The 12,798-nt window shown below is 41.1% G+C and overlaps 1 protein-coding gene across 2 annotated transcripts in view; it reads left to right on the top strand.

The window, feature by feature from the left end:
* The window catches only part of fras1 (Fraser extracellular matrix complex subunit 1), a 306,843-nt gene that overhangs the window by 223,161 nt on the left and 70,884 nt on the right, over window positions 1-12,798 (top strand). For both annotated transcript variants that reach the window (XM_085426433.1, XM_085426432.1), the window contains exons 29-30: window positions 4,117-4,276; window positions 4,480-4,658. In XM_085426433.1, coding sequence (XP_085282559.1) covers window positions 4,117-4,276; window positions 4,480-4,658 — 339 coding nt within the window. The remainder of the gene's footprint in view (window positions 1-4,116; window positions 4,277-4,479; window positions 4,659-12,798) is intronic.

Below are 12,798 nucleotides of genomic sequence, written 5' to 3'. Positions count from 1 at the left end.
CTTAGCAGAGAGTGACAAAAAGAAAGCTCATATCTCATATTTAATCTCAACTACAATTCCCCCATGGGCATGTGGGACACTCCGAGGTCACAAGTCTAAGAAGTTTCTTCACTTTGATGGGTCTCGATGTTGTATTTTACGCTGCACGTCAACACAAAAACGGCGCATGGTGGTGGCAGGATCATGCTGTGGGCTTATTCTTTACAGCAGATCCTGAAAGGCTTATAAGTATACAGGGAGAAATAATGAAGCAACATCATAGAAGATCCTGCCAGACAATCTGAGTCAGTCTCAGAGAAGAGATTTAATTTGCACGAGAACAGTGACATAAAATGAACAGCAAACGCTACACAAAAATGCTTTAAGGTCAAAAATGAATGTTTCAAGGTGGCCGAGTCAAAGCCCAGACCTGAAACCTCACAGAGCTTCAGCAGTTTTGAAAAGACGAGTCTAGTCAGATTGTGCTGTCCAGACGTGCAAGCCCATCTGAGCCCTATCCATAAAGGCTCAGTGATGATTGGATGTGACTCGAAGCGGGTGAATGTTTGTGCAGTCACTTATTTTGCATCATAATAATTAACTGCTAATTTTAATTAACAGACAGACAGAAATGTATCCATTGCTCTGTGCATTTGACCAGGAGAAATGTTTAATGTGCTTCAGTGAAGGATGTGAAAACAAAACTTCCTGCTGTAAAATTAATGCTGTTTTATTACTGGCTAACACCCGAATGGTGGGTTCGAAAAATCTGTTTGTGGGAAAACCCTGTCAGTGTGTTAATGCAGTTAATGCAGTTAGTTAATGCAGCCTATTAGAGCAGTCCACTTTTCAGGTATCAAACCTCAAATGTCTTTATTTATGCTGGTTATTTGGAAATTGCAGTTTAATGTTATTGATTTCATTTCCAGAACTAAATAACAGCCCACTTACCCCCAGAGACAATGAGTCAGTTTAATGAGCAGATTAATGAGTAGATCCTGACTATGGAGGTCTGTCTCTAACCTACTTTAAAACCCGTTTGTTTAGTTCGTCCTCTCAGGTGTTTTCTCAGTATTTCACCTTCTCTGTACTTATCTAATTTCTTTACTCCCAGAGGTCAAAAGCAATGAAACTTCCATGAGCATGTCATTTTCTTTGCACCTGTCTGAAAGAGATTAGATTGTCTGTCTACCTAATGAGGCAACACAAATCTCACATGGAAAAAAACTAATTAGATTTGTGTATTATCCAAGAAAAAATGGGAAATTTACAACCTGGAGTGCAGCTGCAGGTCAAAGAACGTTAGACATCTGGGGATATTAGCCATGATTCCAAACAGGTACCTTTGATCGGTTTTATTTTGAAAAGCGTGCTGTTTCTGGGTATGAATGTCCTTGAGAGACCTTGATGTTCAGCCTGAGAGTTTGATAATCTCGTGGATGATGTGGGCTGTGAGCTAACAGCCTGCCGTACTGACTTGTGTGTTTTCTCTTCCTGATCTGTGATTCTTTGCCTTCTGCTGCCACACTAAAATAATGTGATTTGGATCAAGCAGGCGGCAGGCAGAGGAGCCACAGATGGTCAGCAGGTTGTTATCTTCAAACACAGAGACCCACATTCAGCATCGCACACCTGTGTGCACTCTTGTAATGCATTACCACCTACTGCCACAGTGTTTATGCCACTTATATGCTGATTATCCCCTGCAGTAAATAGCCAGGTGTGTGTGTGTGTGTGTGTGTGTGTTTGTTGTGATTAAAGCCTAAGAAAAACCTCTAAACTTCCTAAAATAAACCTGATACTGAAGTAATGTGACTGTTTAACTCTCTGAGATCCAAGTACCCCTCACCCCAATAGTACCAGATTATGCATTTTCTTCTGCTTTCTCTTTAACTTTTCCCACCATTTTTAGTTCTTTCTCCCACAATGCATTTCACACTTTATAAATGACACGCTGTACCATATTTTTATGTATTTTTTTACAGTGTAGCTATAGTATTTAATATTATATGTAGTGTGGTTTTATTAATGTATGTGAGAAAGCATAGTTGTGCCTCCTCAGCTGAAAATAATGTAAAATTACTTGTAGAATTTGACCCATAAACGCCTGTACTGTGCAGGTAATTTCTATAAATATGAACCTTATAATCAAATGCATAATTTATTGCTTATGTTAACGTATATCCATGATGTCTATCTTTTCTAGACATCCGAGAAGTGTGTCATATCTGTTTTTATTTAGACAGCGGCATGACACAGTGAGCAAGAGGTCTAGTTTCAAAACCTCCCCGACAGCAGGAATTGTCTTTGTTGAAATGCCCTCAGGCGATATTGACTCATCCACCAACTCTGTGTGCTCTCTATAGCTAATCCTGCTCTTTGTTCCCCTGGAGGGGGGGAACTCTGTCGTGGATCAATAAATCATCACAAAAATAAGTCTGATTGTGAAGTTGAGCTGAAACTTCTCAAACAAAGAAAACACATATTGAGGTTTTTTGGAGCTCAGGGTAGACTCACTGCACTCAGGTGATGCTGAAGCTGGCAGACAACTTCATTAAAGGCTCACAAACTTGATTTCAGGACAGATGTGGATTAAAAGAAGCCAAACAGTAAAGTGAGACTGGCATCGAGCTGCATCTGAGGATGAAAATTAACTGACACTTATCATATTGTATAGTTTACTGTGTCTGAAAGCTAATTTAATGTAAACGAACGTGATGCCGCTGCACCTGTTTCAAGTTTTACATAAGACCTCCAGTAAATACCTGGCGTCTGTGAAGATTTCAATGGTAATCAGCGGATAATGTGTTTCATTTATTTATGGTGAGTGGGATTGGATCCCCCATAACTGTGTTTTCAGTTTTACAGTGTTCTGGAGAAATCCACCATTAGATGGTCGTTAGAAATGGATGGATGGATGTTGTCCTTCCAAAATATTGAGAAGCAGTAAGACAACTCGTAAAAGCACATGTTTATCATCCACTGAGCGTAGTGTGCAGCCCACAATCAGCTTCGCAGATATGCTGAATATGTAAGTTGCACTAATTAAGCTTCTTAAGCCTGTTTATAGTTCCTGCTCGGCTGCAAGCTGCTTTGCAAGCCACCTCCAAAAAAGATCCTCCTTTTGATGCGATGTTTTATTGTTGCCGTCCCCGTTTTATGCTTCCCATTTATGCATGCTTTTGGTTACCATGGCAACTCCAAACTGGGAGCCCAGTTCAGTCGTCACCTTAAAATTGTAAATTAACCTCACTGGTAATCCATTTGAACAAAATACAACTTGGTGTTAGACGTGTGAGACGAGGAGATTATTGACTGACCACTTTCCCAAACATTCATTTCTACCTTTGCATTAAAACTCTTACTGGATGATGCTGACAGCAACAAATGAAAACACCTGGGTTGGTGACAGGTGTAACAGTTAGTTGGTGGATACTTCCTAAACTGTAAATAAACTTTTACTTTGAAGGACATCAAGGTCTCAACAGAACGTACCAAATGTAGAAGTGCAGATACAGATACTAATTTAATGATTTCAGTCAGCTTGAACATCTATTATGGAGAACACAGAGAAACATAAAGGGTAAAAAATGAGCTTGTTGTAGACATGTGACTTTGCCTGTGAAAAAATGAATATGAACATGGTGAAAGAAATCGCTCAGAAATAAGTTGGAATAGTTTCTATTGAGAGCTCCAATAGATTTTGTTGTTTAATTCAATTCATCGAGCTATAAGCAAATATTAGATGGCTCGTGTCCAAGCCATAGAGAGAATAAAGGTGGTATAAACGTGGAATTTAGTGAATAAATATAATCGTCATTAACATGAAATCATTATCATCATTAAATTAAGATAAATAAACACCACTCGAATAAAGAAATCCAGAAATGACAGAAACAACATGTGGGATGACGGCAACGCCTGAACAGAAGCTCCGACTCAATTTATTGTATTTACCACCGCATTCGGTTTCAGAGGACGTGTGAGGACGTCCCAGAACTGAAGTAAAGCAACAAATATAAATTAGAGTACATGGAAATTACTTCTCTGGGCTTTAATGTTTCCCACAGAGATAATGTTAAACTATTTGAAATTCATTTTGATTAATTTGATGTGTGTGTGTTTGTTACTTTTCAGCCTGGACACTCTCCTCACATGCTGTCCATCCCAGTGACCTGGGTGAAAGAGGGAGGCATGGTGCGACTCGATAAAAAGTACCTGCAGACAGACTTCAAAGGAGTCAGCACTGATAACATTGTCTACAGCATCCTCCCCTCAGAGGGGCAACCCAAATATGGTACCTTAACACTCAGTGACACTTTCCTTTAATATTTCCAAACAAGCTGTTTTATCTGCTGTATGATTGTAATATTGTAGATTTTCCAACAGTTAGTACATAATTAATTTCAAATGTAATTTCTAAACTTTATTAAACATAAATTTTAACTCTAATTTTGCTTTTAAGGTAAATATAACATCTTACTCACCTTCTCCGTCCAGGTGAGGTGTTGCTGGTGTCCATGCCGGCTGACGGCCCCCCAGAGGGTTGGCTTCCCTCGCTAACAGACGACCGCAGCTTTACAGCAACGACTTCCTTCACGCAGCAAGACGTGAACGACGGTGCGGTCTGGTACCGCCACTTTGGCACCGGCAGCAGCGGTGACTCCTTCCTGTTCCAGGTCAGTGCTGATGCACCCTGTCCACAGAGGACCAGTTTCACACATGCCTTTGTTTTGGCTCCTGGCAGCTGAAATGAAAAGATTATGTTTGAGTTTAAAGCATTTTACACATTTATACAGGTGACAGATTAAAGGAAAAAACCTCTAACTCCTGCAGGGAGAGCATACAGCTCTATTAAAGCTCTATCCACAGTGTCTTATTGTTTTGTATACAAAACTGAAACAAAGAAAGCTGCACCGTCAAAACTGAAAGTGAACAGAAAACCAACTCGAACCATCACAGATTTCTTCTTTTATTATGAAGTCGTTGCAAAGCAAAACCATCAAGTGTCAAAACTTAAAGTAAACAAAATGCAGATGCATTAAAACATGATTAATACAATGTAACAACAAAACATATTTACACGTTTATAACACATAAAATATGACTTTCATTATTTTCTGGATATTTATGTTGAACATGACAAAAGATTTTAGATGGTAAGGTCATATTATGTAAGCCATTATGTGGATAATAATGTGGTCATCTCAGGCATAAGACACACCCATCTGTCATTCAAACCTTCTGTTTGTGAAGGGTAGCCAATCAGAAGAAAGCTGGCTTAAAGGACTGTATAAAGCAGCTGAGTTGCTGCACCGAACCCAGTTTAAGTCAAATAGGGATTATTTTTGAACTGAACTGCGGGGGTTGAGATATTTTTGCCACTGACTTTGTGCTAATACCACAGCAAGGTATCAATATTTTCCAAAACCCGATAAAAGAACATGAATACGAACTGCGCCGTGAGATGAAACTTCAGGGGGATAAGAAACAAGAAATGGAGATGATGACAGGCACACATTTTGCCACATTTTCCTTGTAATATTTTTGCTTTTGTGGCCTTGTTCTCTGTTGTGTTTCTCTGTGTTTATCTCTTCTCTCCTTTGGAAACCAAAAGTCTCCAACCTTTCCGACATCTCTCCCTCCAGCTCGTCTTTCACCACTTACCGCCTCTGCTCTTCTCTTCTTTATTCTTGTAACCGTTTGAGACTGTGTGGTTTATAGGATGCTATAAAAATGTTCTTTGCTTTTTATTTGAGAAAGTACAGCCTGCTTATCATTCAGCATTTGTTTTATGCACCAAACACTACACTACTGGTTTAGTGTCTGTTAATGCAGCCGGCATTTTGGCTGGATTTATGCCTCCTGGTTTGTTTCCCTCTTTCCTCGTTCCAGTTTTTTCACTGCAGATTTCTTCCCCCTCTTTTCAAACTTTCCGTGTGAAGCATAGGCACTTAAAATCCACCCATAGTGGCCTATCTCAATTAGCGTTAATGACACCAAATTACACTGAAATTGTTTTCAAATTCAAGACAATTGCACTAAAACCGATGGCGCATTCATCACACCACGGTTAGAGTGTTTTCACGCCAGCCTCGGCTTCACATCACCTCCATTAGAAAAACAAAAGAGGCAGCCAAAAGCTTGTAGCTACATCTAATCATCCCTCACACTCCGTCCAACCCCTCACATTTTGGCTTCATCCATCAGAGTAGATGCATTTCAATTTACACAGTGCTCAATTCAAATTAAATTCGAAAGTGTCTCATCATTTCTTTTTTTTTGATCAAGGTCTTTTTATTGAACAAAGAATTGCTTCCAACAACAATTATGGCAAAATTAACAGACAGTTGTGCCCCCACCCCCCCAGAACAGTGTAACTAAAACCCAGCCAGAGAGGAAAGGAGAGACAAAATAACATAAAATAAAATAAAGTTACAGATACAAAGTAAATAATAAAATAAATGAACAACAGCAAGAGAAAAAAAAAAAAAAAAAAACCCCACTCACACGCACATTAAGCAATAGTATCCGGACTTAATCTTTCAAAGTAAGTAAGAAAAGGTTGCCATGTGTCATAGAACCGCCGAACCGAACCTTTTACAGTGTAGCGGATCTTTTCCAGCTGAGTATAGTACATGACATCCTTAACCCATTGCCCATATACAGGTGGAAGTGGCTCTTTCCATTTCAATAATATCATTCTACGGGCCAAAAGAGTGCAGAAGGCCAGAAGATCAGAGTGTGATTTGGAAAGACTGGCATCACAAGGCATCACTCCAAAAATAGCTATAAACGGGCAGGGTGCAATTGGAACACCAAATATGTTGGATATGGTTTCAAATATGCTTTTCCAAAAGCTACCCAGTTTTGGACACGCCCAGAACATGTGAAATAGGGAAGCAGGCTCTCGTTTGCACCGGTCACATGTGGGGTCAAACCCATCCTTGATTTTGCTCAGTCTAGTTTTAGACCAATGGAGACGGTGAACAACTTTGAACTGAATCACCACATGTTTAAGGCAAATAGATGATGAAGAAATGCTATTGATTATCTTGTGCCAAGTCTCATCTGTAATCCGTTGGCCAAGATCACTTCCCCATCGTTCCCTAAGTGATTGCAATGTGGACAGCCTAAAATTACTCAACAGCTCATAAACATCACTTATAACCCGCTTAGCATTTGGCTTAAAATCAAAAATATCATCCAAAAGGGATGGTGGTGGACAGGACGGAAAGCAGTCAGTATTAGAAGCAACAAAATTCCTGAGTTGTAGATACCTGAAAAAGTGTGACTGAGGGATCTTGAACTTGTTCACCAGCTGTTCAAATGAGGAAAAGATATTGTCCGTGAAAAGAGCAGCCATTGACGTTATTCCCAGCTTTGTCCATATGTTAAATGCCTCGTCCGTCAAGGATGGGGAGAACATGCAATGTCTATGCGGTGGTGCATTAAGAGAGAGTTCAGTCTGTTTAAAGTGCCGTCTGAGCTGATACCATAACTTCAGTGAGTGGACAACAAGAGGATTCGTGGTGAAGCTGGAGATCGGTCTCGCCAGAGGTAATCTGGCACACAGCAAAGACACCAGGGAGGATTGACTCACCGATAGCCGCTCCAGTGTTACCCATGATGATGATAAATTATCATGGTCTTTCATCCAGTACAATAATGCTCTTATATTAGCTGCCCAGTAATAAAACAGAAAATTTGGGAGTGCCAAGCCTCCTGCGCTCCGCGGTCTTTGTAATACACTCTGTTTCAGCCTAGGTGGTTTTTTGTTCCAAATGAAGGAGGAGATTTGACTATTTAGATTATTAAAAAAAGACTTGGTTAAAAAAAATTGGAAGACACTGAAAAAGATATAGAAATTTAGGGAATATAGTCATCTTAATGATATTTAATCTACCACCCAGCGAAAGAGGCAAGGACTCCCACTTTCCAAAATCCTCCTTTAGTTTAGACAATAAAGGAAGATAATTAGTTTTATACAAGTCTCTATGATTCTGCGTAATCCAAATGCCCAAGTATTTGAACTTGTTATAGCTGAGCTTGAAAGGTGCTAAAATAGACGAAAGTTCCCCGGTTATTGTACCTAAAGGCATTGCCTCACTTTTCCCGAAATTCACCTTATATCCGGAAATTGTCCCGAATTCCTTAAGTACATCTAAAAGTTTAGGGAGGCTATTTGAAGGGTTGGAAATAAACAAGAGCATGTCGTCGGCATAAAGAGAGACTTTATGCTCGATATCCCCACGACGTATTCCCTCAACCTCAACACAGTGTCTTAGAGCAATAGCTAGCGGTTCAATTGCGATGGCAAAAAGGAGAGGTGACAAAGGGCACCCCTGTCGTGTGCCACGCTGAAGCTGAAAAAAGGAGGACAGACTATTGTTGGTCCGAATGGCCGCTACAGGGTCACAGTACAATACTTTTATCCAGGATACAAAATTACTCCCGAGGCCAAATTTTTCAAGCGTATGGAAAAGAAAGTCCCATCTCACCCGATCAAACGCTTTCTCAGCATCAAGTGAAATAACAGTTTCCAATACAGTACCTTTGACGTGGCTATAGATTATATTTAATAAACGTCTAATATTAAAAAACGAGTACCTGTTTTTGATAAAGCCTGTCTGATCAGGTGAGATAATGGAGGGCAGATGTTTCTCTAAACGGCGGGCCAACACTTTAGCAAGGATTTTGGTGTCGGTGTTCAGCAGAGATATTGGACGGTATGAGCCACAATCTAAATGATCCTTATCCTTTTTTAGAATTAGGGAGATCACTGCCTGACGCATTGTTGGAGGCAAGGATTGTGAGAGGAAAGATTCTTCAAAAGTCGATTTTAACAATGGATTCAATTGGTTAGAAAACTTCTTAAAAAAATCGGAAGGATACCCGTCGGGGCCAGGTGATTTTCCAGACTGCATACTCCGTATGGCCATTTCAATTTCAGCATCAGAAATGGGCTCCTCCAAACTGGTGGCCGCATCTTCTCCTAAGGAAGGGATATCAAGTTTCTCAAAGAAATTTTCTAGAGCCAGGTCATCCTTAGCCGGGGGGGAGCTGTATAAAGTCTGATAGTATCTAAAAAAAACTATTATTTATACCTTGGTTATCCGTGCATCTTATTCCCTGGTCATTCCGGATCTCAGGGATAGCTTGATTAGCTGTTCTTTGTCGTAGCTGATGAGCTAGCAGCTTGCCTGTTTTTTCTCCATGCTCATACGAGTAGCTACGCAACTTCGAAATTAGATACTCAGCCTGTTTTGTAGATAGAAGATTATATTCAGTTTGTAATTTCAGCCTACGTTTATATAATACCGGGTCAGGGGAATGGCTATATACAGCGTCTAGTTTAGTAATTTCGTCAGCCAATAGAGAGAGTTGCTCAGTATCCCTCTTCCTTTTGTTCGCACAGAATGAGATTATCTGGCCTCTCAGATATGCTTTTAGAGATTCCCAAACAGTTGATGGTGACATCTCTGGAGTTTGATTGATGGCAAGAAAGAAATCTATTTGAGACCTAATATAATTAACAAACTCTTCGTCTGCTAACAATACTGGGTTGAACCTCCATGGCCGATAATTGGAGTAGGCATTGGGAATACGCAGTGAAAGAACAACAGGTGAATGATCTGAAATCACCATGGCCTTGTAATCACAGTCTGTCACCAAAGGGAGGAGTTTTTTGTCCAGAAAGAAATAATCTATACGAGTATATGTTTTATGGACATTAGAAAAAAAAGAATATTGACTTGAAGTTGGGTTACGAAATCTCCATACATCAGCTAACCCGTAGTTATGAAGAAAACGCTGTATAACACGTGCTGATTTTGAAATAGGCGTGCATTTGTGCGAGCTGCGGTCCATAGCAGATAATGAGCAATTTAGGTCCCCACCAAGAATAATATTATGCGTTGCCATGTTGGGAAGCCGTGCAAAGACATTAGTGAAAAAACTATGATCGTCCCAGTTAGGGGCATAGACATTCGCTAAAATCAAGGGGAAACCATATAAATGTCCTACAACTACAACAAAACGGCCTGCAGGGTCTTCATCTACAGTTGTGGCTATAAATGGTAAAGTTTTGCTTATCAATATTGCTGTCCCCCGAGCTTTAGAATTAAATTTAGAGTGATATATCTGGCCTACCCATCCAGACTTGATTCGAAGATGATCAGAGGTACGCAGATGCGTTTCCTGGAGAAATGCTATATCCGTTCTAAGTCGTTGTAAATGAGTAATAACCTTTTTCCGCTTGACTGGATGGTTGAGTGATTTTACATTCCAGCTTACAAAATTTACCACCCGATCACTAAATGATCGCGCTGTGCTCATCCCTGCTCAAATAGTAAAATATGAAAGCTCCAGATGCACAACAGGCATAGGAGAAGAGGAAAGAGAGGGGAGGAAGAAGAAGGAAAAAAAAAAGAAAAAAAAAGGGAAAAACAAAAAACACATTGATAAGTAAAATAAACATATCTGGCTGAAGCCCAAACCAAGAACACAATGAGCAATTACACCAGATCGAACATGGTGACTGCCAAACCCCCTGCAAACAGATCCACACATATAGCCTAGTGCTTGTTTGGGTTACTATAAGCCAGACTCTTAGGCTCCCGCTGGCCGCTTGACATAACATATCCTACAAAGAAAAATAGTCAATAAAATAGAAAAAGAAAAAGAAAATATATATATATATACACATACATATATCGACATCCAAACAAAGTATAGAACTTTTCTAAACCCAATGGTATTGCCATGAAATAAAATGAACCAAAATGTGTTTATGAAATAAGTTTAAATGTCTGAACAAGAAGTGTCTCTTCAAGCTTTTCATCACCGTGCAAACGCTACAACAAACAGTCATGTACACTCAGCCGTAACTGAGACAACCAACCGTAGCACTGGCGCTCCCACATAGAGCGACAGCCGCAGCCTCCTCAAACGTTGATAATATGTTCTTTAACATATTCCATTGCCTTCGCCGCATCCAGAAATTCTTTCTCCTCCCCGTTGTGCGTGATACAAAGTCGCGCTGGGAACCTGATCCCAAAACGGATACCTTCCTGCTCACGGAGAAGTTTCCGGACTTCTGTAAAAGCAGCCCGAGCTCGGGCCACCGAGGTCGTAAAATCCGGGAATATTGCAATCGGTTGTCCATTGAACCTCAGCGGAGCTTGGGTCCTGGCACGGCGTAGAATTTCCACACAGTCCTGGTAGTAATGAAGCTTGGCTATAATGGCCCGCGGGTTACCACCCGGCCTTCTCGGGGCCAGACTCCTGTGTGAGCGGTCGACAATAACATCTTTATCCATACCCAGCGCTTCACGTAGTAGCGCGGATACGGCCGTGGTGGAGCTCGAATCCGGGCCCTCCGGGACCCCCACGATACGGATATTGGATCTCCGCATCCTGCCTTCCATGTCATCACATTTATCTTTCAGGTCAGATAGCTCCTTCCTCAAAGTCTTCACCGTAGATTGCAAGGTGACCACCTCATCGCTCCACATTGACAGCCCGTCCTCTACTTCTTTCACCGTGGCCTTAACTCCATCCATTTCAGCGCGCGCTGCCGCCGTATTGTTAGCAATCTCATTTCTCACTTCTTGCACGTCAGCCCTAATGTTATCAAAATCTTCTTTCAGTGCATTCCTGAGTTCTTCTTTTAACACCACGCTGATATCATCTTTAATGGATTGAAGAAGCTCTAATTTCAGGGCATCAGTGTCCACAAAGCGCCCATCGCTCTGCTGAGCCCGTTCCTCAGTGGTCGCTGAGCCGGGCGCCGCCCTTGGGCCACCATTGGTATTCTCGCCCGAGGATGCGCCGGGCCTAGCCGCAGTTCCTCCGGTGTACTTGTATTTCCTTAGGTTCGATGCCATTTTGTCTCGAGTGAAGCTTTAATATAGTATATAAAACTGTTAGCTTCCCCTGTGACATAAAATGAGACTTTGTAGGTTGAAAAAAAACTATTTCTGAAACTCTGTTAGCGGGAGCCTTCAGAAACACGTCCTACTCCATTGCTGGCTCGCTAGCGCCCCCCCAAGTGTCTCATCATTTCTCCGGGAAGTGGTGAAGACGTGACATAGAGAAGCGAAACCCATCATCGGTGCGGTTTGTTAAAGGTAGCGATTAAACTTGACGGCTTGTCAGGGTGGTATTATTGTCCTCCTCTGGATTTTTATCAAAAGCATGCGATGCCTTCTTGGAATGGGTTGATTTGAAATTCACTTTGGTTCTGCAACTCTGGGCTCTGCAGCAGAACGGAGGGTGCTCAGCTGCATTCTGCACATAAATCATAAACCACGTTCAAACCAGACGGATCGGAATCTGTGCCCCTGCAACTTTTTCCTCTCATGCTTGACTTTTATGTTGTTGTTTGGAAGCTGAGGAGTATCTTAAGCGGTTTATCAGGTTTGTTAATGGGAAGATAACAGACAGCTATGTTACAATCACAGTAAGTAGACAGCTCCAAAAACAATTTAAAAGATTTATTGACAAGTTATTTATCTTTCTTTAAGCAGGAAAATATGACTGTTGAGATTAAAAGAAAAAAAGAAAAGTGTGCAGCAGTACAGTCAATAGTTGTTGCATGAACTAAATACATACACAGATACACACAGTTTCAGAAACCACCGAACTGCCTGCACTAAATGTCTACGCCCTGTCCTGTGGGTGCTGGACTGACAGAAGCCCATCTGGGCCCCGTGGGCTAAAGCCCTGCCACTAAACCCTCATCCTGAAGCCATACCCCGGATCTGGCTCCAGGTGAGGTCCCAGTAGCCCTGTCTCATGCACAGTACAGGATTATAA

The sequence above is a fragment of the Rhamphochromis longiceps genome, linkage group LG12 (assembly GCF_057381845.1).
Source record: "Rhamphochromis longiceps isolate RC_006_pf linkage group LG12, R_longiceps_female_GT1.1, whole genome shotgun sequence".
NCBI classification, from domain to species: Eukaryota; Metazoa; Chordata; class Actinopteri; order Cichliformes; family Cichlidae; genus Rhamphochromis; species Rhamphochromis longiceps.
This window is presented reverse-complemented; position numbering and strand designations above follow the sequence as displayed.